Raw genomic sequence first — 26,979 nt, 5'->3', positions numbered from 1 at the left:
ACCCAGAGGTTCTCTGGAGAAGCCTCATGTAGCTGTTGTTGCCTTGGAACATGCGTTTCTGTAAAGAGCAATGCTCGAAGGGCTGAGGAAGAGGAGCCGTGTTTTTAAGCGAGGGTCTTTCCCCCAGCATAAGACACTCCTCTTTGGCTGTGTGAATTTACAAAGGACATCCTTGGCTTTTCCGAGGGTCAGCGAATAACGTTCAGGCACTGAGTTGGGCAGCTGCAGCCTTGTGGATGCATGTGAGCTGAGCAGGGGATGCAGAACAGAGTGTTTGCTATGTTTTGGAAAAATACAGGGTTTCCCTTTCTGCTTGTCAGAAACATCCAGGGAGTGAGGCGATGACTGGTGCGATTAGATATGTATCACCAATTACCCAGACCGTTTGTAAAGAGCCCGGTGTGCTGCGCCAAGGCAAATAGCTCCCTGTAAGGCTATGTGTTAGCGTCTGCATAAATTTCTAATGTCTGAGTGGTGGCCTGTGATTTCTGGTGGTGGGATTGATATCTAACACTGAGAGTTTTTATCCTTTCGGCTGTTGCTGGAGGAGGGATGCCCTTCGTTAAACACACCTTTAAAGGTGCTGAATGAAGAGAAGGCTGTTAGTAATGGAATGTTCTGTGTCACTGCTGCTTCTTTCTCAATAAATGCGATGTTTCCATGTGTTTAGGGTCAATCCAGCCTTTATAAATGACTGTATCGAAGCTCATCATCGAAATACTCCCGATTCCTGTTTTCATGCCTCCATCCTCTCTTCGACCTCTATGCCCTCCAATAAGGTCAGGCCACAGAGGGACTGTTGCTTCCTGCCTCCTCATTGGCCAGTTTCCAGCGCTGGGGCGAGCAAACGGGGACATGTGCGAGAGTGCCAGGCAATCAGTTGTTAAAGCCGGCTCAGCCAATCATTCGGCATCACGTGGCCCCCTCAAAGTCACCAATTAATTGGTCCGATTGTCCAGTAGACTGGAAGGGAGAACTGCGAGTGTCTGTGCGCTTCGTGTGCATTCCCATGCATGAACACAGTCACTTAATGAGCACGCTCCGAAGTCCTATACATGTTTTTTATACACGTTTTAATTCATCCTGTAATTTCATTCCATTTAAATGACTGCAGAGGAAAATATAGAAGCAGTAATTAATTTCATATGTAGGTTGTCTAGACATTGTCTAGACGTCACAGAGGAAGGATCCTCGGTCCAGTAATTGTCTTATGGTGTCCAGCTTTCCTGGTAATCTCTTTAAATGTGAAGCTTGATGGCTAGATAAAAGGTATGTGGTTCCCTTAGTCTGCAGTCTGTATTACTGGAGGTGTGTGTGCATGTGTGTGTGTATAAGAGATAGAGCGAGAGTGGACAAGGCTGCAGATGCACATATCTCTTTGATATCAGAAATGTGAATAAAAAGACAAGGAAATGGCAACTAAAGGGCAGAAAATGCAAGAACGGGACTGAAAATATCTAAAGACAAACAGTTAAGAGCGTAAAGTGCTGCTGAGTGTTGTTCAAAAGCCCAACAGAATCTTCCTTCCTGTTTTTTTTTTGCCAGCCCAATTCTGAGTGTTAGTTTGTGTGTTTTATTAAAACCATTGAATGTTTGCAGGCTGTTAATGAGAATCAGTGTTTGAGAGGTGCAAAGAGGAAATGCATCTTAAAACAGCTGGGGAGACTTCTCATGGCAACCCAGAAGGAATGTTTATTCAGCTTCAGCTTCGGCTTCGGCTTCAGCTTCAGCTGGATTTATTGCATCTCAAACACGTCTACCTGTGGTTACCTGGGAAAAGAGATGTTTGACTTGTCAGTGCCATGGCTGGGATTCACTCACATCTTTATGATGTCGCTCCATCACAGAACTGGAGGCGTTGCCCGAACACGCAGCGACTCATCCTGCAGAAAACGATAGCCCCTTTTATTGCCTCACGGGCAATAAGGATGCAGAGTGGCCTGAGTTTGCCCCTCTTGAAAAGAGGAAATTGTATCAGGTTCCCACAGTGAGGGGCCAGTTTGCTTTTAGGATTAAGGCTGGTGTCACTGGGTGTCTGGGGTCATGAGGAAGAAAGAATCAGAAACTTAAGTAAACAAAGTGACTTCCTCCTCTCCTCTCCTCTCCTCTCCTCTCCTCTCCTCTCCTCTCCTCTCCTCTCCTCTCCTCTCCTCTCCTCTCCTCTCCTCTCCTCTCCTCTCCTCTCCTCTCCTCTCTGTGAACATATCCTCCATAAGAAGGGAGCTGTCATAACACAAGCAGGATGAGGTGTCAAACCTTATTTGATTGTTTGACTTTGGGATTTCTGTCCCTCCTAGTGCTGACTGTTGTTTACACATTATTGTGTGAGCTTGACACTTGTACATTTTGTCGACGTGTCCTTGTTTGATTGCTGTCATTCGATTCAACCATAATTAGCTTTATTGCTTTTTCCCGTTTTGATCCACAAACGCACCTGAAACATATCAAGCGTGCTGCTGTGCATGAAGGAGCACAACAGCTGTTGTATTGGGAGAAAAAGCTGAGGTTCTACATCATTTGCTTCAGCGAGGGGAGAGGAAGGGAGGGAGGGAGATGTATCTTTAGCTCCCATGTTATAATTGTGGCGCGCTAATGATGTAGACACATTCTCACTCTCTGTTTACAGGAAGCGCTCTTCTTTAATTTGTGACTGACATGAAGCCAGATGCCTCCATCTAATTACTGGTGTTTGTTAAAAGATACTATTTACACACACTTTTGCCTCATATAGGTCTCTTGTGTGATGGGGTGGGGAGATGTGGAGCGCCAAAGACAAGGTTTTTATATAGAGTAAAGAAAAAAATAGTATAGATAGTGATGGCGACAAATTCCTGGTATCAAATGAGACCTTGTTTTTTTTTTTGTCTCTGATTCATCGGACCTTATTTAGCGACGCGTGTACAAAACTCACAAACAAGCAGAAGCTGTTGTGGTTCCTCATCATGGCCGGAACACTTTCACGGGGAATCACAGCAATGTGTCGCAGGACATTACATCTGGTTGAAAAACCTTGAACTCTCCACACGTCCTCCCTCCTCATTTTCTCACCATCGCCTCCTTCCCTCCCTCCCTCCCTCCTTCCTCCTTTCTCCTTGAAGAGGAGCTGAGCTCAGGGCCCAGGAGGCCCGAGATCAGATTGATGTTAACTTTTCAGGGAAAAGGCTGATAGCAGGCTGGATGGTTCAGGCGATCAGATCTGACGGTGGATGTGAGGATCACATGAGCTTTTCTCTGGAGCAACAGAACCCTGCCACGAAACCCTTTATTTATTTTAAATGTAGTTTGGGCATGTGGAGGGAGAATGGAAGGAGAGAGAGAGGAGGAATGGGGGTGAGAAAAGAGAGGGGGTATTAACACTTTGTTTAGTGGAGAAGCATTGTTTGGCCTCTTGGCACGCATGAGAACACACACAAATAAGCAAGTCACACACACACACGTTTATTTAAGCTTTTGATGAAGAGATTAGCCCCATCATCCTACGCTCCTAAGCTATCTGAGGGGGTCCCTGTTCAGGAAATCCTGGCTTTCCTGAAACACAGTCAAACCTGGCTCAGGCAACACATACATGATATTAGTGCAGTTCCTCTTGGTCAGGTTAGCAAGAGTTTCTGGTGGGTGCAGAGTTTTTGGGGTTCTGAGAGCATTAAAGGAGAAAGGGTCAGGTGGATTCACTGGTGAGGGAGCAAACTGGAACAAAGGGGCAGAGTGATCATGCCAGCTGGACTGTTTTTTCTTCATTATTAGGCCTATCACAGTAGTCAGAGTCCAGCTTAAGGCTGCAAACAGCGAAGTGCTAATTTTAGCCCACAAAGAGGATAAGGATAAATAGCTTGCCGCCAGTTTGCCATATGGTCCCCTGGTGATTGTATTGTGTCAGGAATATTTTCACCCCACATGCACACGGACGCAGACTAGAAACAGATGAACACGACAAACTGACACGTCTGTAAAAGCGTTTAAAGGTCCCTAAAAAAAGCGACAATTTGTTTATATTTTCTGAAGCGGAGCTCTTTGAAAGGAGAGAAACACATGCCACGCTGGTACAGCAGTAGCACTCGTCTTTTATCCACTATAGCTCCCAGCTGCAAGGTAACACTTGGCCTCTACTGTAATCTCCTGCAACTGGTTTATATTCCCACTTGTAAATGTGAGCCCCGTCAAAGAATAAAAATGAGTCTCTTTCTCACCCTCCATCAACACACACACATGTGTTTCACATGTAAATGCATCACACACTCGCACAGCCACTCTCCATTATTCTCCCTCTCTCTTCCCCTCAAATTGAAATAATTCAATTTATGGACACAGTTCCAGACCTCCCTGGCTAAGACTATTATGCATGGAGCACCCCCCCCCCCCACACACACACACACATACACATACACATACATACACACACACATACACAGTCTTTTCCAACAAAAGAAAAGGAGACTTTACCAGTTGGCTCTCCCAACAACACTCACACAAAGCCAATTTCATGCCAGGAAAGCACCAGCAGAAGTGACCAACATTCCCGTGGACATTTCTTTGACTGGAAATTGAACATTAATTGAAGTATGTCGTCTACATAGGTGAGCGCTCATTATGGCTCATTACTCCTTTCAGAATGAACACAACATGCACCAGTGACACCATAGCTGAAGGACGGAACTCTGGGTTCTACAGTGTTGCTGGAAAATCATTCTGGGATGCTTGTGAAGATGGCCATGGTTTCCAAAAAAAGAGTCTATTTTGAATACCAGCGTGTATTTTAAGCTAATATGACTGGTGACCCTGGAGGCTGAAGGCAGGGTGTGTGTCAACTGGGCAAATGTTTGACCCAAGGTTGACCTGCACAAAACATGCAGCATCCCCCCGAGGCTGCACCAACCAACTGACATGGATACCTGCTTTAGGGACCCTGCTGGGAGATAAGACCTCAGCTGAGATTCTATTTGGAAAGGAAAAGGAGAAAGAGAAGGGAGATAACAAATACCTGTAGGTGGATTCAAGAAGAGCAGGTTGAGCCGGAGGGCAGCGTCACTGTTTACTCTGTATGTTTGCAGAACAACATAAGGCAGGCCGCTAAATGTACACACATTCCCCAACACACAGTTGGGTGTAACCCGATCGCCTCTTCGCCCTCCAAACCAGCGAGATTAAAAAAGAAGAGCAGGGATTCGGGGCCGAGAGCCGAGATGCTCCTAAATGATAACCTTAAACACACACACACACACACACACACACACACACACACACACACACAGAATAATATTAGGGCATTCTCAGGTCCCCACTGATATTCACTTTTAGCAGAGAGGTCATAGATTTAGAGGAAGTCACCCTCAGACATGGCTGCCTCCCTCAGGAAGTGGCTCGATGGGACTATGCGGCATGAGCACCAGTGTCCACAGGAGGCATATCATTGCCGTCCACATGGACATTCTCCACAGGAAGTGAGCCTGCTGTAAAGCCACTCGCTTCCCCTTCCTCTGCCCATACCCCCCGAAGCCTTATCAGGGTCGGGGAGTGTGATAGGACTACAAACACCCCACAACCCTATATCACCACATCCTGTGCCTATTCACAGGGTGGAGGAAGCCAGGAGAATATTACAGGTTTGTTTATCTATCAGCGTCAGTCGCACTAAAACAAAACTCTTCACAACAGTTGAGACCTTGTTTACTTGCTACAAAATCCCTTAAATATGTGTGTTGTCGCTCTGATTATGACTGATCCTGTTTTTCTAACCACCTCTTCAGGAACCGGAGCATGTGGGTGCAGACCGTGCTTCCCTCCACAGCTAAAATCTTCTGTTATTCCCCCAAAAAGAGGAAGCTAATCTGCTATTTTTAGCATGTGCCACCGCAGGGTTAGTGTGCCTGCATTATCTAACTCCACACCGCTGTGTGACTGCTGCCTGATAGGTTCGTATGAGTGGGAAACATTAAATGTGTTTATCAGGGGGTGTGGAGCTAAACACACATGCAGAAGTTTGGTTAGTGGATCTACAATCCAAACATGAAGGACTCGCTCTCAGGCATGGATCTTGCTAAAGGTCGATTGAAGCGGTTGCTTTGATCAATTCTGTTGAATTGAATGTGGTGGCTCCAAAAGATGCAAAGGAATTTCACCAAATTTAGCTCGGAGGAAAAACGCTATAGTTACCTGAAAGTGACGCAATACTTGGATCTCCGTAAAGCTGGACATGAGATATTTTTTCCCCCTCCTCTTAAAAGAAAACATCCAATAATTGTACTGCCAGCAGAGATTTCTGTTTTATCTTATTTGCTACAGTGTGAATTTGTGACAAAGTTCAAATGGGATGTGTTTTCCTTTTGGTTTGGTGGAAAGTCCCGAGTCTTTGTCTCGTTTCTGCTCTGAAGGATTTCTGAACACCCCTCAGCCCATCAGCTGACTTTTGGAAAGGGCCGCCGTGCTATTGTGCTGTTAAGTGCTCTTCGCTTTTGTGATAGTCCTTGTCCTCTCTGCCGTCCCTCCCCCCTCTTTCGCTCATCTTCCAGTTGGTGTGACTCTTACTCTCCGCGCAAGTGCTGAGTTTTACGGAAACCCCACCAATAAAAAGTGTTGAAACGAACTGAGAAAGTTGGAGCTGAGAGTGATGAAGCAGCAGAAGAAGCAGGATTTTAGCACGCACACGCCCCTGCCTGTGTGTGTGTGTGTGTGTGTGTGTGTAGGCCGCCTCATGACTGCACCCGTTTGAACTGAGCCTGGCCTTCTGTATTCAGGTTAGAAAAAAGAAAACAACAGCGCAAAAGCAAGAGGGGAAAAATCAATAGTCACACAGCAAAAGTGCTCAACATGAAAGGACCCACACTTTCATTGCAGTCTGTCCGCTCTGTCTCTTTCCCCTCGTTCTTTTTCTTCTGACTGATCTGGAAGTGGGATTAAAAGGCGGCTGCTGCGAGTGTGCACGACTGTGCGTGCGTGCGTGTGTGTGTGTGTGTCTCCGCGCCGAAGCATACTGGAGTGTAATGTCGTGACGGTGCCCCACGCTGGAGGCGCTTTCCAGCGTGTCAGGCAGCCTGTGGTGATGACCCTTTATGGGAAAATGGCACAGAGAGAGCAGTCACATTTACACTGACATTTTTGCCATCACCTATGGCTATGTCAACAGGCCTGTTTCCACCCCCCTCCCCCCCCCCCCCCGCCCCCACCCTCTCTCAGCAGTGGATGGGCCTCACCCCTAAGAACTCTCCACAATGGCCGCTAACAAAAGTCAATGTTTTCTAAAGGACTCCATCCCACCGCTGAGAGAAGTCTGCGCGTCTGTGATGATGTTGTCATGTTGTTTATTGCGCGTCTGAGTAATTCACTGGTTTGACTTGACATCACACCTGGAAAAGCCGTGCGTGTTGGCACAGTGTGCTCCAAACCCTCCAGCAAAATCCAGCTGAAGCTCAAAAACCCCTCGCTTTGGCTTTTAATTAACTCCTAAATATTTTGCCCTGTCTCTGTGTTTTTAATCTTTTGTTATTAGCTAAACACGCCCTTTGTCTCCAGCTTCCTGATTTCCTCCTCATCAAATCACCGTAAATGAAATAATGACTCCAAACTTTGCTGGGATCCTCATAACAAGAAGACTCCAGCGTGCCTTAATTACAAATAACCTGTGCAGGAACCTCAGCCGTGACTATAATTATTGAATCTGTCAGGGCAGATCCACAAAACTGTCATCATCCCATATCTTTCTTATTAAAAACGTATTTCTTATTTATGGTAATTACTCCAATAGAAGTGTTTGATCACGCGGAAGCCTTTACTTTGCTCTCCTGTTTGCTGTACTTGAAAGACTTCTTTTCCTTCAACTTTTTCCCGCCATCGGATCCATTTTGCTTGTTGTTTTCGGTGTTTTGCCGAGATTAATCTGCTCTTTCGGTGATCCGAGTGCATACGCTGCAGTTGTGAGCAAAGATCTGGAAATAGGAAAATGTGTCTCTGGCAAAGACAGGAAGGGACGTCTAGACTGGTCGTTTTGTTTTGTCGACAGCGCATGTCATTATCCGCCGAATAGTTGAGGGGATTTCTCTGTGTCGCTCCAAATAAAGGGAGGAGAAACAGCACCGGCCACAGAGAGGGGCTTGTACTGAGGCGAGTGCGCGTGTGCGCGCACGTTCCTTTAGAGTAAGACGCCTCGCTAGTGATCGTGTTCGAGTGGGAATCTGATTTTGATACAGCAAAAGTTCAGATGTTTTGGAAATGTCTCCCCTCTGGTCGGGAACGTGCAAAGAATTCCTGGATGTCCAAAATATTTGCAGGTGGGAGGGGCCTCCAGTGCCATGCAAAGGGAACCCCCTACTGCCTGCAACCCCCTCTCAGAATCTGGTGTGTATGAATGGCTTGAATACAATAAGTGCTGCTTTTTTCTCCTCTCCCCCCTCTTGTGAGCCTGCCTTTACCTCTCTAAGGATTTCTGGGAATGTGATGTATGTGCATGTGTGCAAAGAATGTGTGTGTGTGTGTGTGTGAGTTTTTGAAGTGTGACCAGGAGGGCACTTTGGTGGATGTGCGTGCCATCTATATCATGTTTTGATGTACTATATGTGAAGGTATGTTTTTTTTTTTCATTTCCCGGCCAATATCAGGTCTATGTGTTCCGTGTGGAAGAGGATAGCAGCTCCCGGAGGCCTGGGACTGGCCTCGGCAGCCAACACGGGGTCATGTGAGCTTTCTGGGGTGTGAAACACTAGGAGTGGCCCATGAGAGATCAGCTCCGGGTCGCACTCACAATGAAAGACATACTCTTTCTTTGACAATAACAAAATAGCTCATGGAATACATGTGGTGTCATAAACTGCTTCCCAGGCAATTTGTGACCCAGGAAAGCTTAAAGAAACCTTACAGTATCCTTCAAAAAAAGAAAAAAAACCCATCATGATTCCTCACACATGATGCTGCTCGTGACATCTGGCACAAAGCTAATATTCAGAAGCCTTATTCCTGCTGTGTTCCTGTGATGATATTCTTCGGGAACTGAATGCGGTTATTCTTTGGCCGTGCGTTAGAACGGTGGTGTCCGACTGCTGTGTGCAGATGACTGATTCGGAATCTCTGGCTGCTAATTTGCCAGGCGGCAGAAAAATGGCTGACACCTTAGCGTGGCACATTTGCCTGCTTGGAGGGGCCGGGTCACACCAATCTCCGCGTTACACCCAGAGATGGTTTAATCAGATCGTAACAGATTAGCCTAGATACGGCTTGATAATGTCAAGGTATGCCTCAAGACACGAACGTACAGCTGTGAGAAAGAGATCCAAGGGAAAGATCATTGTTACAACTGAACCAAGGGGTAGTATATAAAAATACTGAGGTTGCATTTCACGATGACTTGTGGATTTATGTTTAGAGGAAGAGCAAAGAAAAGAACAGGCAAGCAATGGGAAGAAAATTAAGCAATGTACAACTCTAACCACACACTTCAGCAGTCAGAGGGAACGAGGGCAAAATAATGAAGTAACAAGGAAGTCGACGTTCGAGTAGCTTTAAAAAGACTATTGAAGCTGAATGAGCATTTCTATTTGGCTAATGCTAGCCAGTCTACTCCAAATGCATAAAGAAAGCTAACCTAGTTTTTACATCATTATCTGTTTGCTTAAATGTATGTGTGTGTTGGTGCAGGAGTGTGTATTTTGTGTACAGCGTGTGTGGGGACTGATAAAATATTCCTTCCCTTGGTTGGCCCCGGGGCATTTCAACTGCCCCTGGCTCCTTCCAGTCACTGGCCTGCTCCCTAATTGCAACACACACTCACACAGACACACACACATGCACAAAGGCGTACGACATTCAGAGCTTCGCTGGCTGGAAACACACATGCATAAAGAAAGGCAGAGACAGACACATACAGACGAATGCACACCCATGCATGCATGCTTCCCTCCTATACGAACATGCACCCCCACCGTCTTGTATTGATTCAGCCCCCACCCCCCAGCCACTAACTAGTAGCTGCAGAAATGTTGTCATGGCTAATCAGCGGACCAGGCCTAAAGTTGTTCCTGTAGCTCTCGCTGGCAGGGAAACTGAAGCTTGCTAGCTTAGCTGCTGTAGGCCCGCTAATGCTGTTAATGAACCTGGTGGTCTGTGGCTGGATCATTGGTTGACTAACCTACGTGCTGCCTTGCTACCGACTGTGTACTGGCTGAATGAAAGGCCTAGTGACAGATGTGATTAATATATACGTGTTGTAGTGGCTCTGTAGCTTAGCTGGTGCACAGAGTCCAGAGTACCTGTTGGCTAAATCTTGTACATGAAAATAGCCACAGCTAAGGCCCCTCCCACTTATTTGGTCTGACTGGCTATACTGTGTCTGAGTTCTTTCAACTGATTAACTCACTCTATTATTTTCTTTTCCTCCATTTCCTCCTTCGTGGCCTCACTGAATATTCATCCCCCCTCTCTCTCTCTGTGCCCTCGAACATTTCTGATTTTTTTCTCTTTTATATACTTTGTTCTTTTTCCCAGCATCCCTCTCTCAGGCTGTTTCACTTTATCCCTAACATGGATGCCAGACGTGGCTCTGACACCTTTCCCGGCTCGCTCTTCCTCAGCCAGACAGCTTCTCTGTCATCTCCTCCCATCTCTTGCACCATCTCTTGGGCTAGAACAAATGCAGAAATTAGCCCCAGACCTCACAGGGGCAATTGGCATCAAATTGCAGTGAAAATGGAAATGCCAATAAAATTGACAGCCCGTCTGCAGCTCTCCTTCCTTTTCACCCTTCAGGTAAACTCGGGTGCCTATGGGTCAGACCTGCTCAAATGTACTGGGAGAGGAGAAAAGACTGGACAAACCTTGTTAGATCGGGATCAAAGCAATTCTTTTTCCTTCTATTATTCTAAAAATGAACAGTACAACATCATGAAAAATGAGCAGACGGGAAAATGACCAAATTATTCATTCATTCAATAATACCAAATCATTACCAGTTCTTTTCTTTCTTCTCTTTCCTTCTTGCTCCCTCGCTCACGCCACATCTGAGCCCATGCTTTGGCCATTTGCTTCTCTTTCACGAACTCGCATGGGACGAGCCCCTGGGTTTGTTATTGTAGGCTTTGCTGAACATGAGCCGGTCTTTACCACGGATTGAAAGCATTTGCTTCCAATGAAAATCTGGTCTTAGATTACAGGGTCTCGGCTCGGCTCACCTCCTCTGTTCCAGCAGAGATGTGCAGACGGGAACGAGGGAGGGAGACGAGGAGCGGTGGGCGTAGTTTAGCCCCCGAAACAGCAAAATCTCGCTCGTTAAGCCCAGACTGCGCTGTCTCGGGCTAATGATGGAACTGAAGCTGGTAACAAGAGGGTGTATTTACACAGGCTCAGGCCTGGATGCTGCAGATGTGGCGTCTCTTGACAAAAGAAAGAGCAGATTCATCAAGGGACTTTGTTGTGGAAGAAATCGGCGATGGCTAGTGACTTATAGAAGGTTGCTACTCCCTCAGTGATGTCACCGTGCGCAGGGGGGGTATTTACATTAGTCCCTATGAAAGGATAAGCCCTTGTTCTGTCCCTCCCCCACCCTGCAAGACTATCACCTCTACTTCCAGGGAGGTTCATTAGAAAGCCTTTGCTACATGTGCATATGTATCGCCGTCTGCCAGAACAGTCGGCGAAAGAGAGAGAGAGAAAGAGCGAGTGGAGGCGGAGTGAGAGGTAGCCAACAGTGTTGTTTCGTATGGATCATTGCGAGCCTCTCTCTCCTAATGGTGTATATAATTCAGGTGCCCTCCAGGCATACTTTCAGGAATTCTTTTGCCTGAGGTAATGGGGAGCAAAGGCCTGGGTTTTAGGCCCTTGATTATTCCATTGATGTGGCAGCCTGGAAAAAAGTCATCTCCAACCGGATTAGCGCCAATATCCCCATTAATTATCGATGAATCGGGGCTCAGGGTTTAGCTAGGTGCTGGTTGTCACCCCCTGCAAGTTAGAGCACTACCAGCCTGTTTGAAGGCGGTTATCTTCTCCCGCTGTGGTGAATAGACTGAGGAGCTTCAGACGCGCTTTGTGTGTTATCAATAAATAACTGGGCTCAATTCTGCGCAGTGCTCTGGCATTTTTCCTTGTTTTCCCATTTTCCTTTTCCCCGTTTTCAGCCAGCCGCTCAGCGCCGGGACGAAAGTCAGGCGTCAGCAGCTGAAATTTTAACTAGCGAGGGTGCTACTTGTTTATTGCGCCTCATGTTTCTTTTATGATCATCTTCATTGAGAGTGGATCGCACTTTTGAATAATAACAATTAAGCTGTTCGCAGACGGAAAGGGCCCCTTTCACTCATCGGTATAGAATGCATACAGTAATTGGGTATTTTTGAACGCTTGCAAGGCGTGTGTGTATGCGCTCGCGTGTGTGTGGCTTCGCATTGATTCTGAATCCCTCTTTTCACTTTTCCTCTCGCTGCTCCAGTACTCTAAGCTGTCCCAGTGTTCCCCTCAGGTGAGGTTAACTGGCCTTAATAGAGTCTTATCAAAGCCCTACAGGTTGCTGTAAGCAGCCATGACGCCATTGTTATGAAAAGCAGCTAGCTTTGTTAGCGCTGTTTGTGCCTCTGACTTCCCCTTTTCCACCTATTTTGCTTTTATTTTCCGCCTAGCCCCCCCTCGCAGCCTCCCCTTTTGTAGTGCCGTGTTACTCTTTCCACCTCAGGTAAAATGGCAGAATGCGCCGGGGCGATGCTTCAATAACTATTTTCCCCTCAGGATAATAAAGACTAAATCTCTCTGTCATTTTCAATTCTGCGCCAGCTCGGATGGGATAGAGGGGAAATGCGACCTTACAAGTCCTTTGTGCTCCCGTTCTCCCGCATTTTCCTGGTAGAGAGACGCAAGCGCCTTGCTGTGTTTTCCAGTGGCGGGGTGGCGGGGATGGGGGAAATGAAAGGCAGGGTTATTTATAAATATATTAAAAATGAATGCATTTATGAGGTGCTGTTTTCCAGCCATTCTCCGCTCGCCATTGTTGCCACTCTATACCCCTCCGTCTTTGCATACAAAGCCCCCAGAACTCCTCCGAAAATCGCATTTATTCCCTTTGATTGCCGGAGCGCAGCGAATGCAGGAAGCAAACAAACTGTGAGTCTGATCGCCGCTGTCTCTTCCTGTTTATCGTCATGTGACAGGCGACGGCCTGGACAACAGCGTGGCCTCGCCGAGCACGGGGGACGACGATGACCCAGAAAAAGAGAAGAAGCACAACAAGAAGCGAGGGATCTTTCCAAAGGTGGCCACCAACATCATGAGGGCATGGCTCTTCCAGCACCTAACAGTGAGTCTTTATATCACATGTGCAGCCACAGGCTTCTGCTCTCCTGCTCCACACACAATGTTGGTGTGTATTTACACACATTGTGCCGCGCTGACACATCCAGTGACACTCATGCACCCCCCCACCCTTACACAATGCATCCATCTTCATACGAGGGAGACTTCAAAGCAACAGTGTAATCTGCTGCCTCTGGCCATGGCTGCAGATGCACAGATGAACCTTATTAAGAACAAACCTGTCATTATTTAACAGATTCCTAGAATGCTGCGGAGGCTTGTGGTTTGGCTGTACGTCTCTTCAATTCAATGCATCTCCAAGTGTTTGGTGGGAAATAAGATGGGGGGAGAATGGAAGACGCCGAGGCGCCATATGAGATGATTTAACTCAGATTTCTTCTTTTTTTGCTCATCTGAGTGGCCGTAAATTGAATTGTTTGTGATGTACAAGGACGTGAGGTTCCTTACAGGTTTAAATGCGACTCTGCTTAAAGCTCCGGCAGCTTCGGGATTTTTTTTAGTTAGCAAACGGCGTTTAAGACTCTTGTTGTTTTCGCTGGGATTCGTTTGCTGGAGCCTTCCTATGGAAAAGACCTCGTAGGGTCTGGATTCCAGCATGTGTTGAAACGGAATTCCAACTGCATTAACTTCTTTTATTGCGTGTACAAAAGTGCAGAATGTAGATACATGGGGTATTATTCCCCAGAGCTTTCTTCCACTTTCTCTTTATTCTTTCCTCCTTCCATCTGACCCTGATCAACCAAACGAAACACCCCCACGACACACACACACACACACACACACACACGTGCGCTAGCAAGCACGCCCACTATAGCCTCTCTTCCAACTCCCTGACCTCAACACATACACCCTCTGAAACCTTCAGGGGTACAGAGGAAAGGTGTTTGAAACATACACTCATCCTGTCTCAGACGCGCGCGCACACACACACACACACATTGTGTCATATTACACCGTGAAGTTGTTCTTATTTGAGGTTTCTGCTCTTTTAGCTCTCAGACAGAGGGGAGGATGTAGGTGAGTGTGGAGGGGGTGAGGGATAAGACAAGAAAGAGAGGGTGAGGAGGTGAAGAATGAGATGAAGGAGCTCCCTCTATCAGAGGAAAAGAAAAGCAACTGAGACCCAGCACATCTGTAATCACACTATTAAGCTAACCCTGTCTAAAGGAGGGCAGCAGATCTGAAAAACACTGGAATATTAGATCAATTATAATCAAATTCAGATTAGCAGCACAGAAATATAGTTTCTCTATTTATATAGAAACGTTCAGCATCTGCGTGTTTATACATTTACAGCATCTCTCCCACCGGCGGCAGGTTGGTGGTCACATGACCAGCTGATGAAGGCTCAGCTGCACCGTCATCATCAGCAGGTGGAGCACAAACGTGCTGATTAGGCACGGAAACGTATGCGCTCAAACGTATACGAGCACAGATTCTCTGTGATTCACTGACGATAAGGATTCAGGATAGCGGGACAGAAAATGGGTAAAAAAATGGAGAATGAAAGCTGTGGCTGCCCACCTTTGTGCATTGTCTGCAGTTCGCCCTCACACTTGTACCCTCAGGGGAGCTCCCATTGTACCGAAGCGGAAGGGGAAGGTGGGTGGTGAACCGAGGCTGCGAGTGCTTCAGCAGGCTGCATTTGCTACGTGGCATTCACATGGATTTTAAGGGCTGTTTTGACGACATTTCTGCATCTCCGTCAAATTAAGGCTGCTCGCGCGGGGCTGAATCTGAAGCGGACGCCGTCGTGTTTACCGCGGTCACCGCCGTTTGTTTTCCCAATAGACCGCCGACCCGGCGGTCGCCGGGGTCAGAGCTCGGCGCTGCCACGGAGGGAACAATGGTTTGATGACAGGTCGCAAATGACTGAGAACGACACCCAGCGGTGCCTTTAGGGCCCGGTCCCATCAGAACTGTGGCTGTCGCATCACTGAGGGACGCAAATATCATACTAAAAACATGCGTGAGTGTGAGTGTGTGTGTGTGTGTGGGGGGAAATAAACAGTTATTTGCCTGACCTCCTGCGTTTCGCCATCCTACCTGCCCCTCCCAAAGCAAAAGTGGTATTTTCTTCTTTAATTTAACAAGAAATGAGTGGTAAATGAAAGCTCAGGCCTGAAATACCCAAAGCGCCCTGCGCACCGCTCTTCAATCTCCTATGAAAAGGCAATTTGTGAAATTATGTGATGGAGTAATTACAACTCACCCCCACCTCCTCGCGTCTATGCACCCTTTCCCGTATAGATCGTTGCCTCGCCAAACTGTGGCACGGGCGTCGAAAAAAAGGACTTTTGGCACTTGGAATGCTAACACTGGCAGACGGGGACACACACCCTCATGCACATTATCACCTACTCTCTCGTTCTGACGCTCCTCCCCACCTATTTGTACACAGGCTCGGCGTAACGAGGGGCAGCCGTGATCACAGCTCGTAAAAGAAACCAACCCGCAAACCCTCAATGAACTGCTTTCCCCTTCTTTTCTGCTCTTAAAACGTATAAAATGTACAGTGAGAGAGACCGACTATAAAACCAACTGGCAGGCATAATCCCCTGTTAATACAATTAGAGGCTAATTTAACCGCTTGTATTCGCAGATGTAGCCTAGCTGGGGGAGCACAGCCACACTTTTCAGGTTTTTCTTTTACCTCTTTTGTGCAACGCAACAGCTTTCAGCAGGATTTTTGAACAGAAACAGGTGTGAAGAGGCAGTATAATTCATTTCTACGCTGGGGAAGGAGGCCTGGTGACATGACTGTAGTAAACCCAAAGGTTTGGGGGATCCAGAGTGGGTTTGTGGGGGGGTATATTATGACGGATGGCATGAAATTCAAACACTCTTCAATAATGAAAGTCAAGATTTTTGTTGCACTTGAATCTGAATGTCTGGTCATTTTTATCCAGCAATTGTAAAAAAATGCTAATTAGAAACTGCTTGACCCAGACAACTCAGATGGGTAGACAGCTAGCACTTAGCCTGATGCTAGCAGCAAAAGCTGAGGTAAAATGGCAGCGATCCAGAGCTTCTTCTCACATGACATGTTTGACTCAAAGAATTTATGAGGCCTCCTCAAACACTGTCTGTCCTCCATTTGATCAACAATGTTGGCCTTTTTCCACTCTTGCTTAAGGAAGAAATGTGGGGACTTTCCTAATTAATAACCCAATTAATTGATAACAGGGCTAGCATGTGTCAAGCGTCGCTCATCGCATGGTGGATCTGACTGAAATTACAGTTTATTTGCTCTGTAATCTGTAAGAAGAGGTTGGATGTAGCCCCGAACCGCGGCTCTCGCGGCTGAACGGGTTTCTGGCCTTTATCTATGGGCGTCCTGTGATTGTTGTCACACTTGTTTGTCTTAGCTATCCACTGCACAAATGAAGTTTCTCATGAAAGCTAATTTCTGTTGATTGTTCAAGTCGCCGGGGCGCCTGTCAATAATTCTGTTGCGAGGAGTCAGGCCTTTTTTGGGAAACATCTTTGAATTTTTATGCTTTTATTAGTTTATTCATAAAAAGGGTGCATTGTCGGTTCAGACGCTGTGGTAATGTCGTGGTCCTTGTGGCCTGGTGTCTCCTATTAGGTCCTAATTCAATCTGAGCGATGGTCAGAATCTCCGGCGCCACTGCGTCATGATTTCAAAGAAGTCATAAGAGACGACGGTCGGATCTGCCAAAGGGACGGCGTGACACTGATTTGGGATAAGCGTCTTCGGTGACAGGTTCCAACAGTTTTGCCTTTGGAGATGGATTTTATTCTGTCCTGACAGGCCGGGATTTGTTTTTGACTCCTTTTGTGCCTTTGTGTTAGTCTAAGAAAAGGTTTGTCCAGAGCGTTGCTGAAGTGGTCAAAGAGGAGGCAGCTGAGTCAACCTGCCCACCCCCACAACACCCACACACACACACACACACACACATGCACACACACTCATACTGTGCCCCAACCCCCACGTTACCCCACACCTTGTAATGAAAACATCATCAATTATCCCTCTTGACAGGCCCCAGGGACCAATGGCAGACAGCTCTGTTTGGGGGTCTTCTCTTTGTGAATGGAACCTCACTGATATGGAGACCTTCTACTTTCTGACCTTCTCATGAGGACAGATCGGAAAAGGACGTCCCGGGAAGAGTTGATGGGAGTTAATAGTGGTCCGGGGCAGTTGTAGGAGATGGCAGAAGACTGGACCACGTGGTGGGGGTGTTTCTTAATATGTGTGCTATGTGGGTTTCTGCAGGTGTTGATGGAAAGGGGGAGCTGTGGGGGGAGTATGGCTGGGGCACAGGGAAGCCATCAGTCCAGACTCCTGAAAGGCCATCTGTTTCATGATTGATGTGTGAGGTGATGGATGGAGGAGGAGGTGAATAGATGGGTAGAGGGCTACAGTAGATGGAGAAAACACATTGGGAGCTGTCAGAAGGTCCAACTTTAGTAAAGAAATGTTGTATTTGTTGCTTGGAGACTCCACTTCAGAGGCCGTTGTGGCAGGAACTCACAAAGGTGGACGTACACCCTAAGAAAATGACTCTTGTGACCTGTTTAATGCCTAAATATCAATTCATCCCTGTTAGCTTTTCTCCTATTTCTCTTCTCTCCTTGTATTGTTTTACTCCTGATTTTAAAATCCCTCCAGGCCAGTAAACATTTAATTCATGCAACCTTTGAACCTCTCTAAGATGTCTGCTGTGGTGGTAGCCTGTGTACGTGTGTGTTATAGTGTTGATCTTGGCTTGCTAACGGGGTTGTCTGTGCATTTACTTGAGAAAGTGAGAACTTTACAGACCCTTAAAGTCAGCCAGTAGCCCGGTAATATACCTCACCCTTATACCTACATGTCTCATATCTGTACTAGCCTAGCCAGAGCGTTTTTATATGTAACTATACCACAGATTTAGCGTTGACTTGTGAGGATTTTTAATCATCACATCCCCGCGTCGTCCGCTTTTTATTGCTTTGCTGTCCTTCCTCTGTCCTTGTCCCCTCCCCCAACCCTAATATAATTTCATATTTGGGAAACTATCAGCGTCTGGCTTCACTGTTGTACGTTATGATTGATGGTTTCATACCAAAAGAGCGTTACACACAAGTTCTATTTCTCATTATCAGCTGTGTGTGATAAGTACACTTATGTGTGTGAGTGTGCACGTGCTGTGGCGTTTGCCTTATACATAGTCAGAAGCCAAATAACTATAAATAATGTGAAATCATTCATGGTTTGGCTCTCTATAATCAGTTTATGATGATTTGCAAATCCAAAGAAGGGGCCCTCTCTGAAGCTTAGGACACATGCAAATGCAATCAGATGTAAACACGTATACCTATGTGCGCGCACACCCGCGCACATTGAGGAGGCCACAGTCGTCACGTCAGTGCTTGGGTGGGGTGTGGAGTTTCCCACCATCCCTGTGGTATTTACTGAGGAGTGTGTGGCAGGTCTTGGAGGAGAAATACTGTCATATGTCTGTGGTCGTGTTGATGGAATAATTCCATCCAGCCTATAAAGATTAGCAATGTTTGCTACGCCAGCCTTCATTTCATGCATTTCAAGTGCTATAACTTTAAATGTCCCCCCTTTTAGTTTTACAAGTGGAGCATCAGAGCATCGTCTAAGAAACAGACTTGAGCAGAGATTCTTTGCATAGCATGAGTTTGTTCAGCCAGTGATATATTAAATCTGTTAAGTGTGAAATCACATTAGCACTAGCTGTTAGCCATTATCCATTAGGCTGTATTTGGTGATCCAGAGGATTGTGGGATCATTTTTGGGCTGGAGTCAGCAGCTCGATACCTTTTACTTACAGCAACTGCAGCAGGCTGCCCTAGATAGTGTACATTTAGCGTGTGTGCGCGCGCGTGTGTGTGGGTCTTGTGGCTTTGCCATTCTGGTAATCAGTCTGCACATTGGCTGAACTAATTTATCAGTTCAGTCCCCCCCCCGCCCACCGTATGCTCTTTATGCATGAACCGTCTCCCTTTTTCTTACACTCTGTCTCCCTCCCAGACAAAACACTCCATAAAGGTTGACTATCCTCTAAGAGTTAATGCCCTCTGCCTTTCTAACACCCCCCCTCCACCCACCCAATCTCCATAACTCTCCCTTTTTCCTCTCTCGAGCACAGCTGTGTTGCCGTACACGTTAATGGCCTCGAACCATGATACGGCAGCAATATTGGTGCACTTTGGCGGTTGCAAATGAAGAGAGCTATGATTTATAGATGAAACATCCACCCATAACTCATGACGTTGCGTGTCCCTCTCACATAATGTCGTAATTGGGGCTTTTCTGCACCGCACTGTGTGAGACTCACAGAGGCAGCAGCTATCGGAGGCACGGACTGGTGAGCTGACCCAAAGTGCCCCTGCGGAACAGCGTAGACAGGTGTGTGTGCAACTATGACGCATAGAAACACACATGTCTGCTTGCACGTTGTGTGTGTGTGTGTGTCCAGTGAGGTGAATTAATCATAGCTAGTCAACCACGTGGTGAATGCAGAGGCAATAGATCAAGAGGACTCGGACTGAACTGAGGACTTGCAAAGAAGCTGTGGTGGGAAAACCCACACCAGTGCACACACACCTTCCTTTTTCTCACTTTTCACATGCTTTTTCTCTCACTCTGCTCTCTGTGTGACATCTTCAGGACAAGAGAGGAAGGGGATGAGGCCGAGAGCGCTGCTCACTTGTTTGTTTCGACAGATTAGGTCATTGATTTGTAAACGGGGTGCACTGATGGAGAAGACCCCGCACCGCCGAAGACAATGAGACAGAGAGAGAAGGAGGAGGAAGCTGGAGGGAAGAAAGAGGAGCGGGTTAAAACTGCAGACAAGAGGCAACAGGAAAGACAGGAGCTAAGTGGAGGTGGAAGGAAAGAGGGGAGTAAAGGCAGCAGTGAAGATAGTTAAGAAAAATTCTAAATATAGAACAGAGGGTCGGCGGAGGTGGAGACGGGTGACAAAGATATGAAGATGGAGGAATGAGAGGAAGGGGGCAGGGATTCTGAGCAGCGCTTTGAATAACAGCGTGGAGTGATACTTTTTATCATCTAATAGCACAAACTGTCCTCCTTCCCTTTCATGCATGTCATTCTCAAGCATAAGGGAGCAATTGTGAAACACCCTTACCTAGTTTCAACCCCCCCAATCCAGAGGGGCCAAGGGTGGAGTTTCTAATTAAAACGTTGGGGGCAAAAGGGTAATTATGATAATAACATAATAATATCGCCAGGGTTATTAGAACATTCTGTGGTCCCCAAATTGCTTCCTCAAAGTGATCAGATTTCAGTAGCACTATGTAAAGACAAATTTCCTTGGAAGTCAGGTGAAATGAAACGGATTCCCATGAGGTCACGGTGCTCTTGGAGTGTACGATTCCCTCTTGTGTGTCACAGAAAAAGCCCCTTTCCTTTCGTAACACAGCATCATCACATTGTCACACGCACACGCGCGCGCACACACAGACCCACACTCTAATAGTTTTGAGTTGCTCTCAGCTCTCCCACGCTGCTTCTCTGCAGACGTCTGTAACAAGCTCTCTGTATCATCGTGCGCAACTAGAGAAAAATTGTTTTTAAGCCCATAGATCACCGCCAGAACACTAGCTCCGAGCGCTGTGGCTCACAGCGCTAGCAAGCTGCTGCTCTGAGGGGCATCATGCTGTTTTCTCTCAGCTGTCTGTGGTACCTGACTGGGATGAGCTTTTGTGGATCCCTCCTACTCCCCATTTACCCACCCTCCATCCCTGGCAGCCCTGAGGCATCCCACCTCCTCCAGCTGTGGCTGCCGCTCATTGCGCTGCTTGGTGCAATACCAATTGCTTTGGAGTGCCTCCCCTCACTCAAATAGGCAGTAATTACGGGCTTAAAGAGGTTTAGTGGTCCAGCAAACTACATAATAACCCCCTGAATTAGCGCTAGCTCATCAGCCTCAGTCCAACGAGCACCCCTTACCGTTAGGGCTAGCTACCACGCTGCACCTCCTTCTTTTTATTGTGCAGAGGGAAGCACAACAGCAGGTGCTGGGCAAAATCAACCCCCCTAATAAATTTAGCCTCCCCTGAGCTGAAATAAGGAGGGCTAGCGAGGCACGCCTCCACGGTTAGTGGGCTGGTGCTCAGACACAACACAGTTTAAGATGCGTTCCACCAGGATCAGAAGACTTCGCTATTTTGATTCTGCCTATATAAACGCAACATACGACACCTCGTTAGGACTGGGCCAACAGCGCACGCTCTTTAAAGCTGGAGAACACATCCAGAAATGGGAACACCCATCCAAATGTGAAGCACGGATCATTGTTTAGACCCTCCACCACACCAGGAGCGGCTGCCAGCTCATATTCTGCATGTGGGCCCCGAGAGGTTTAGAAACACAATGAATGATGCTAATAATCAATTATCATAGCTGAGAAGTCCAGGACATTGGCTAATCCACTTTGTGCTAAAACTTTAATGGCGTGCTTTTCACAACGGCTTCGGCAGCTAACTAGACGGATCTTACAGCCATAGGCAAGAGCGCCGAGCTTTCGTTAAGTCAACAAAAGCTGTTTTTTTGAGAGAGAAAATGCTCATTAATGAAGGAAAAGCGCCAAAACTCATGTTTCTTAACATTCTGAAGCGATGCAGAGATTTAAAGTGGGTTGCCTTCTCCGTTCTGGTGCATATACTGTATATTAAGGTTTAGAGAAAAAAAAAAATCCAAACAAGCGGTGGTGAATTATTCATGCTACAGGCTTTGAGTTGGTTAACCATAGTCCAACACCATACGTCTCAAGGATGGGGGGGGGTGTTTATTTTGTGCAGGCATTACAGAAGGCACGCTAAAACTCTCCTCCCATAGTTGGCTCATTTTGAATTTGAAGAATCAGAGGAAATTAGGTTAGAGGTGCCTTTTTTTTTCTTGCTCCTGTTGTTTTGTTTTTGTTTGCACCGACTCTCTTTTCTATTCCCCCATCCTCCCAAAGCCAGTTTTGTTGCCGGGTCCCTGCTCCCTAATGAAGTCAAAGGGATGTCAGTCGATGCCACCTACACAGAAAGGAATTTGAAATGCTGCGGCTCTGCAACATGAGCACACACACACACACGCACAGATGAAAATTCCATTCAACAAGCGACAACTTTTTTTTTAAATTGGAAGGTTGTTTGAGGAACAGGAAGCTTGTCGTTCAGAACTCTTGTTTTAAAGTCTGGATGAGCGGTTCTGGGCATCTGTGCTTTGCTCCAAATCTGCAATCTCATACATGTCTGGCAATGGCGAGTCTGCACTTCCAGTAATCTGTGTGTTTGTGGGCGTGCATGTGTGCGTGTTAACGATGATACTCTGTTGCCCTTCCAGCCAAAAAAGGCCTGCGGATTAGCCGTTAGGCATTCCTGATAAGCGCCTCGCTTTCCAGAGAGAATTGACCTGAGACTAGCACGAGGACCAGCTAGTCAAGGCCTTTCACTAGTACCTCCGCTTGGGTTTGCAAGTCAATGACTATTCCTAATGGCCCTCTTACCTGAGCACTTCTTCTGATTCTTTTTCTGTTTTATTCCAATTAAAGGAAATCACAGGAAGCCAGCCAGGGAAAAAGTAATTGCACGTCGCTCTTGCATGTTTGCGCCTTCTGGCGAACCTCAACCATCTGTAGTCAGTAAGTTGACTCAAACAGTCACCCGTGCGCTTGATCCACAGAATCTGCAGAGTCACGGCCCCTTTTTTTCTGAGACAACATATGATTCTCCTTGGATTCCCCCTCTATCATGTTTTATGGCAGCAATTTTATCAAGCTAATGTGGCGTGGCGAGCTCTTTTATTAGGATGCGAGAATGCCTAGAATGTGCGGCTTTAAATAACAGTATATGCAGCGATAACCCCATAATGGTAACATCTAAAGGGCCGACAGATGGCGGTTAATCACATAAAGTGATAAAGACATTCGGCTGGTTACATATACACTTAATTAACACATGAAACGTGACCATGTTGGAGTGTGTGGCGACAAAAATGTCTGACTTGAGCCTCTTTTGAACGTCTTTACTTCGCTTTCATGTTGCTGTTTATAAGATTACACAGACAGAAAGTTGCAAGAGAGGCCAACGATCCGAAAAATGTCCTGTCCGTGTTTCTACTTTACTATCAAATCCTCCTTTGAAGAAGCCCTGATAGAGTTTGGTAGGGTTAGGTAGGGAGGAACAGCGGGTCCCCGGGAATACGTATGTGCTTATCTCGTCATTAAATCCCCGCAGCTCCTGCTATCATTTTCCATCTACCCCCCCTCCACACACACACACACACACACACACACACACACACACACTCCTGGCTTCTTCCCTTCTCCTCCTTTCAGCCCTTCTTCTCTCCATCCTGCTCTTGTTCTTGTCTTAGGGGGTCAGAAAGGAAGATGGTCAGACAGGGAGGGGGATGTTCCTGATGCTCTCTTCCACACCCACACAGACATCTGGAAACACACGCGTGCACGCACGCACGCACACACACACACACACACACACACACAAAGGACTGATAAGCCTCATAGTAAAAGGAACACACACACGAACACACGCACGAACACGAACACACACACACACGAACACGAACACACACACACCCACATGCTCAGCGCCGACTCTTCGGCGGAGAGCAGAGTGGAAATTCTCATGAAAGCAGTTGTATATTTGGCGAAGACGTATCATTAAGATAGGCGGAGGGAAGAGGGAAGGGAGGAAAGGATGCACAGAAACTTTCCATCTGTTCTTTGAAAGAACATGTTATTGCTCTCCTCTCCGTGTCTTTCCCTCCCTCCACCCACTGTCCCGCTGCCAAAAGCCTTGCAGACTCTTAATCTGCCGAGATAATATTAAAATTGGGTAACTTGTTGCTGGGAAAGAAGCTAAATCACAGTGTTTTGACATATGGGAGCTTATTTAGTCAATTGAAAAATAGGAGAACTCGTTCTGATGTCTGTTAATTTTGTATTTCTGGGACCAGTAAAATGCTACAGAAGGAACGGAATGACTGAAAATAGCATTGCTGTATTGTAAAATTCATATTATGTTTATCAAATTGAATCAATTCGACTGATGTATTATTGGCGGTGGTGATGATGATAATGGTTTTTACTAGTTGTATGCATTCTCTCTTATGTTCTTGGATTTTTCATTGCTATAAAGCCTTTTTACATGTTTCTATTATTGTCTACCGGCGTATCTGTAACAGACATGTGCATGTCTGTCCTCTTGTGACCAGTTGTTCACTCTCTCACGCCTCTGTCTCTCTGAGCACTGAAACAGGCTGCATTTGTCTTGTTTCGTGGCCGCTAGCGTGGCCGCAGCCTTCCAGCATCACAAGGCAGATACTCCTGCCTCCACAGCTCTGTGGCGTTCAAAAAGGAAACAGTCAAATTTTCATCTTCAATCAACTTTGATAAGAATTAGGCTAACGCGGGCAGGGCTAACATGTTAGCATAGAGTGGTTGCGCATCCACATCCTGCCTCTGAAGAAAGATGTTCTGTTCCTGGTGTCTTGATTTAAGGCTATTGCTGTTTGCTAATGCTGTTTACCGGTGTAGATGCTCGTGCGCGCGCAAACTCAGGAAAAGGCTGACAGTTCACACTCACGCCCTCAAAAAAGGCGCAGACACATATTTGGCCAGAGGCGACAATGCAATTATAACTATGTGCATGGATTCATCTATCTTGTGTCCTCAGTCCCCACAACCAATCACATGGACGAGAGCAGGCTGGGAAACCATCGGCCTCCTCCCTGGCTTAGCTTTAAAGACAATCCCGTTCATTATGCCCTGGAAAAACTGCAGCGTAAAAAAAAAAAAACTCTGGCGCCGCACTGATTTTACACGTCTGATTGACTATTAAATGTGCACTTTTGTCATCCGCATGAAAGTATTCTATACTGCCCATATTAGGTCATCACGAGGTAAAGAAATAGAAAATAAGATCATCTATCATTTTTTTAAACTCTTGTGGACTTACATTCTGAGTGCATGATGTTTTAAATAACTCTAATTTAAATTTGCTTTCAGATAGAAAGATCCTTTCAACATCTCTTCTCTCATCCTTTTTTTATGGCCATCCAGCACAGTCAATGTCTTGTCTCTGTCATGAACGGCATATTGTCCTCCATGAACAAGGCTCCGTGCAACAGCGACCCCCCCCCCACCACCAAATCAACAATCTCCCCAAGTTTTGGCTGCTTTATTCATTCTATATATCTAAACATGTCTTTACTTTAGCGGCTGCACAGAGTCACACATTTCAAATGTTTGGGACCAAATTAAGCAGATTTAACGAACTTTTAATGCTGAAAAACACCGTTATAGGAAACATATAAAATGAGAACTGAATCTTCTTAAAATGCAGGTCTTCATTTTTTTGATTATAAAGTCAAAAAGGGCTGTGTTTAAAGGAAAAACGGGGATTTTAGAAGGCACTGATGATCCTGCTGCTCTCTTCCTGCAGCGTCTCTCGTAACCCTTTTATCCAGATGCAGAAAAGAGAAAATCAGCAGTAAAACAAAAGCTTTTTACATCCTCTTGTGTGTATTCCAGCAGGTTAACACCAATATTCCCAGCTCACTGATTACATATGCAGCGGGGTGAAAGGCGGGGCATCAATGCGAATACATTTGTGTAAGCGGCTGCCTAATTACCAGAGCTGGTTCTCCACTTCACTTAACTTTCTAATTGGCTTGCCTTTTTGGCTGCCATTAATTACAAGATTTCATATTTCATTAACGATGGGGAGAGAGACATGTTAACGTGCACACGCTCATACATACGTGCAGACAGGCAGAGGGACGGGCGGGCACTCGGTGACACCTACGCACCACTGAACATCTCATTTTCTGCCCCTCATCGCTCAGGTTTCGTCTGGGTAAACTGTGTTCTGACACCAGGGTTTGGTCCCGAAATGACGCATTAAAGCCTTTGTTTGGAAGAGGGGACGGGCCGCCTTTTCTCACGGATGTTGTCGTTCTCTCCTCCAGCATCCGTACCCGTCAGAGGAACAGAAGAAGCAGCTGGCGCAAGACACGGGCCTCACCATCCTGCAAGTGAACAACTGGTGAGTCCTCCAGAGTTTACGCGCAGTCAATTTCAGGAGTTAGTAACCTCAGGCGATCCAAGTTCTTAATGATCGGAATTAATGCCGCCGCTCCTCCTGCTATCCCCCCAACACACACACACACACACACACACACAGACACACACACTCACACACTCGCTGAATAATCCTCACCTAGATCAATCCATCCAAGATATGGCCCGAAGTGCTTTTCCAAATCAACAGCCTAACTGAGCCTGAACATCAGTATTTTAATTAAGAATCAAACTAAACATCCAATAACATCATTTACCATTCAAGTAAAATGATTTTACTGGATGTTCTCCCTGTTATACCAGAATGTTTAACGAAAAGCTGGTCCTCTCAGACTAATTACAAGGCTTAGCTCTGACATATTGTGCCTTTTTAGCACCTTTTTAATGCAGTGCACATTTGGTTTCAGACTGACGTCTTCTTTAACGTCCATTCACTCTTTGTGAATATAAACAAATGCAGATTTTCTCTTCTTAATTGATGTTTTAAGATGGATAAAATGGAGAGCTCATCCCAAACTCAAATGTGCACTTTAGCCTTTGCATTTGCGATCATAGCCTAGCAAAGGAAGGGTAGGTGAGTCCGTTAATTAGCCACATGTCTGACTGG

At 46.3% G+C, this 26,979-nt stretch overlaps 1 protein-coding gene across 1 annotated transcript in view; it reads left to right on the top strand.

The window, feature by feature from the left end:
- The window catches only part of LOC101073206 (homeobox protein Meis1), a 61,898-nt gene that overhangs the window by 16,052 nt on the left and 18,867 nt on the right, over positions 1-26,979 (top strand). The window contains exons 8-9 of the mRNA XM_011603091.2: positions 13,116-13,261; positions 26,261-26,337. Of these exons, the coding sequence (XP_011601393.1) occupies positions 13,116-13,261; positions 26,261-26,337 (223 nt within the window). The remainder of the gene's footprint in view (positions 1-13,115; positions 13,262-26,260; positions 26,338-26,979) is intronic.

This window comes from Takifugu rubripes, chromosome 4 (genome assembly GCF_901000725.2).
Source record: "Takifugu rubripes chromosome 4, fTakRub1.2, whole genome shotgun sequence".
NCBI lineage: Eukaryota > Metazoa > Chordata > Actinopteri > Tetraodontiformes > Tetraodontidae > Takifugu > Takifugu rubripes.
This window is presented reverse-complemented; position numbering and strand designations above follow the sequence as displayed.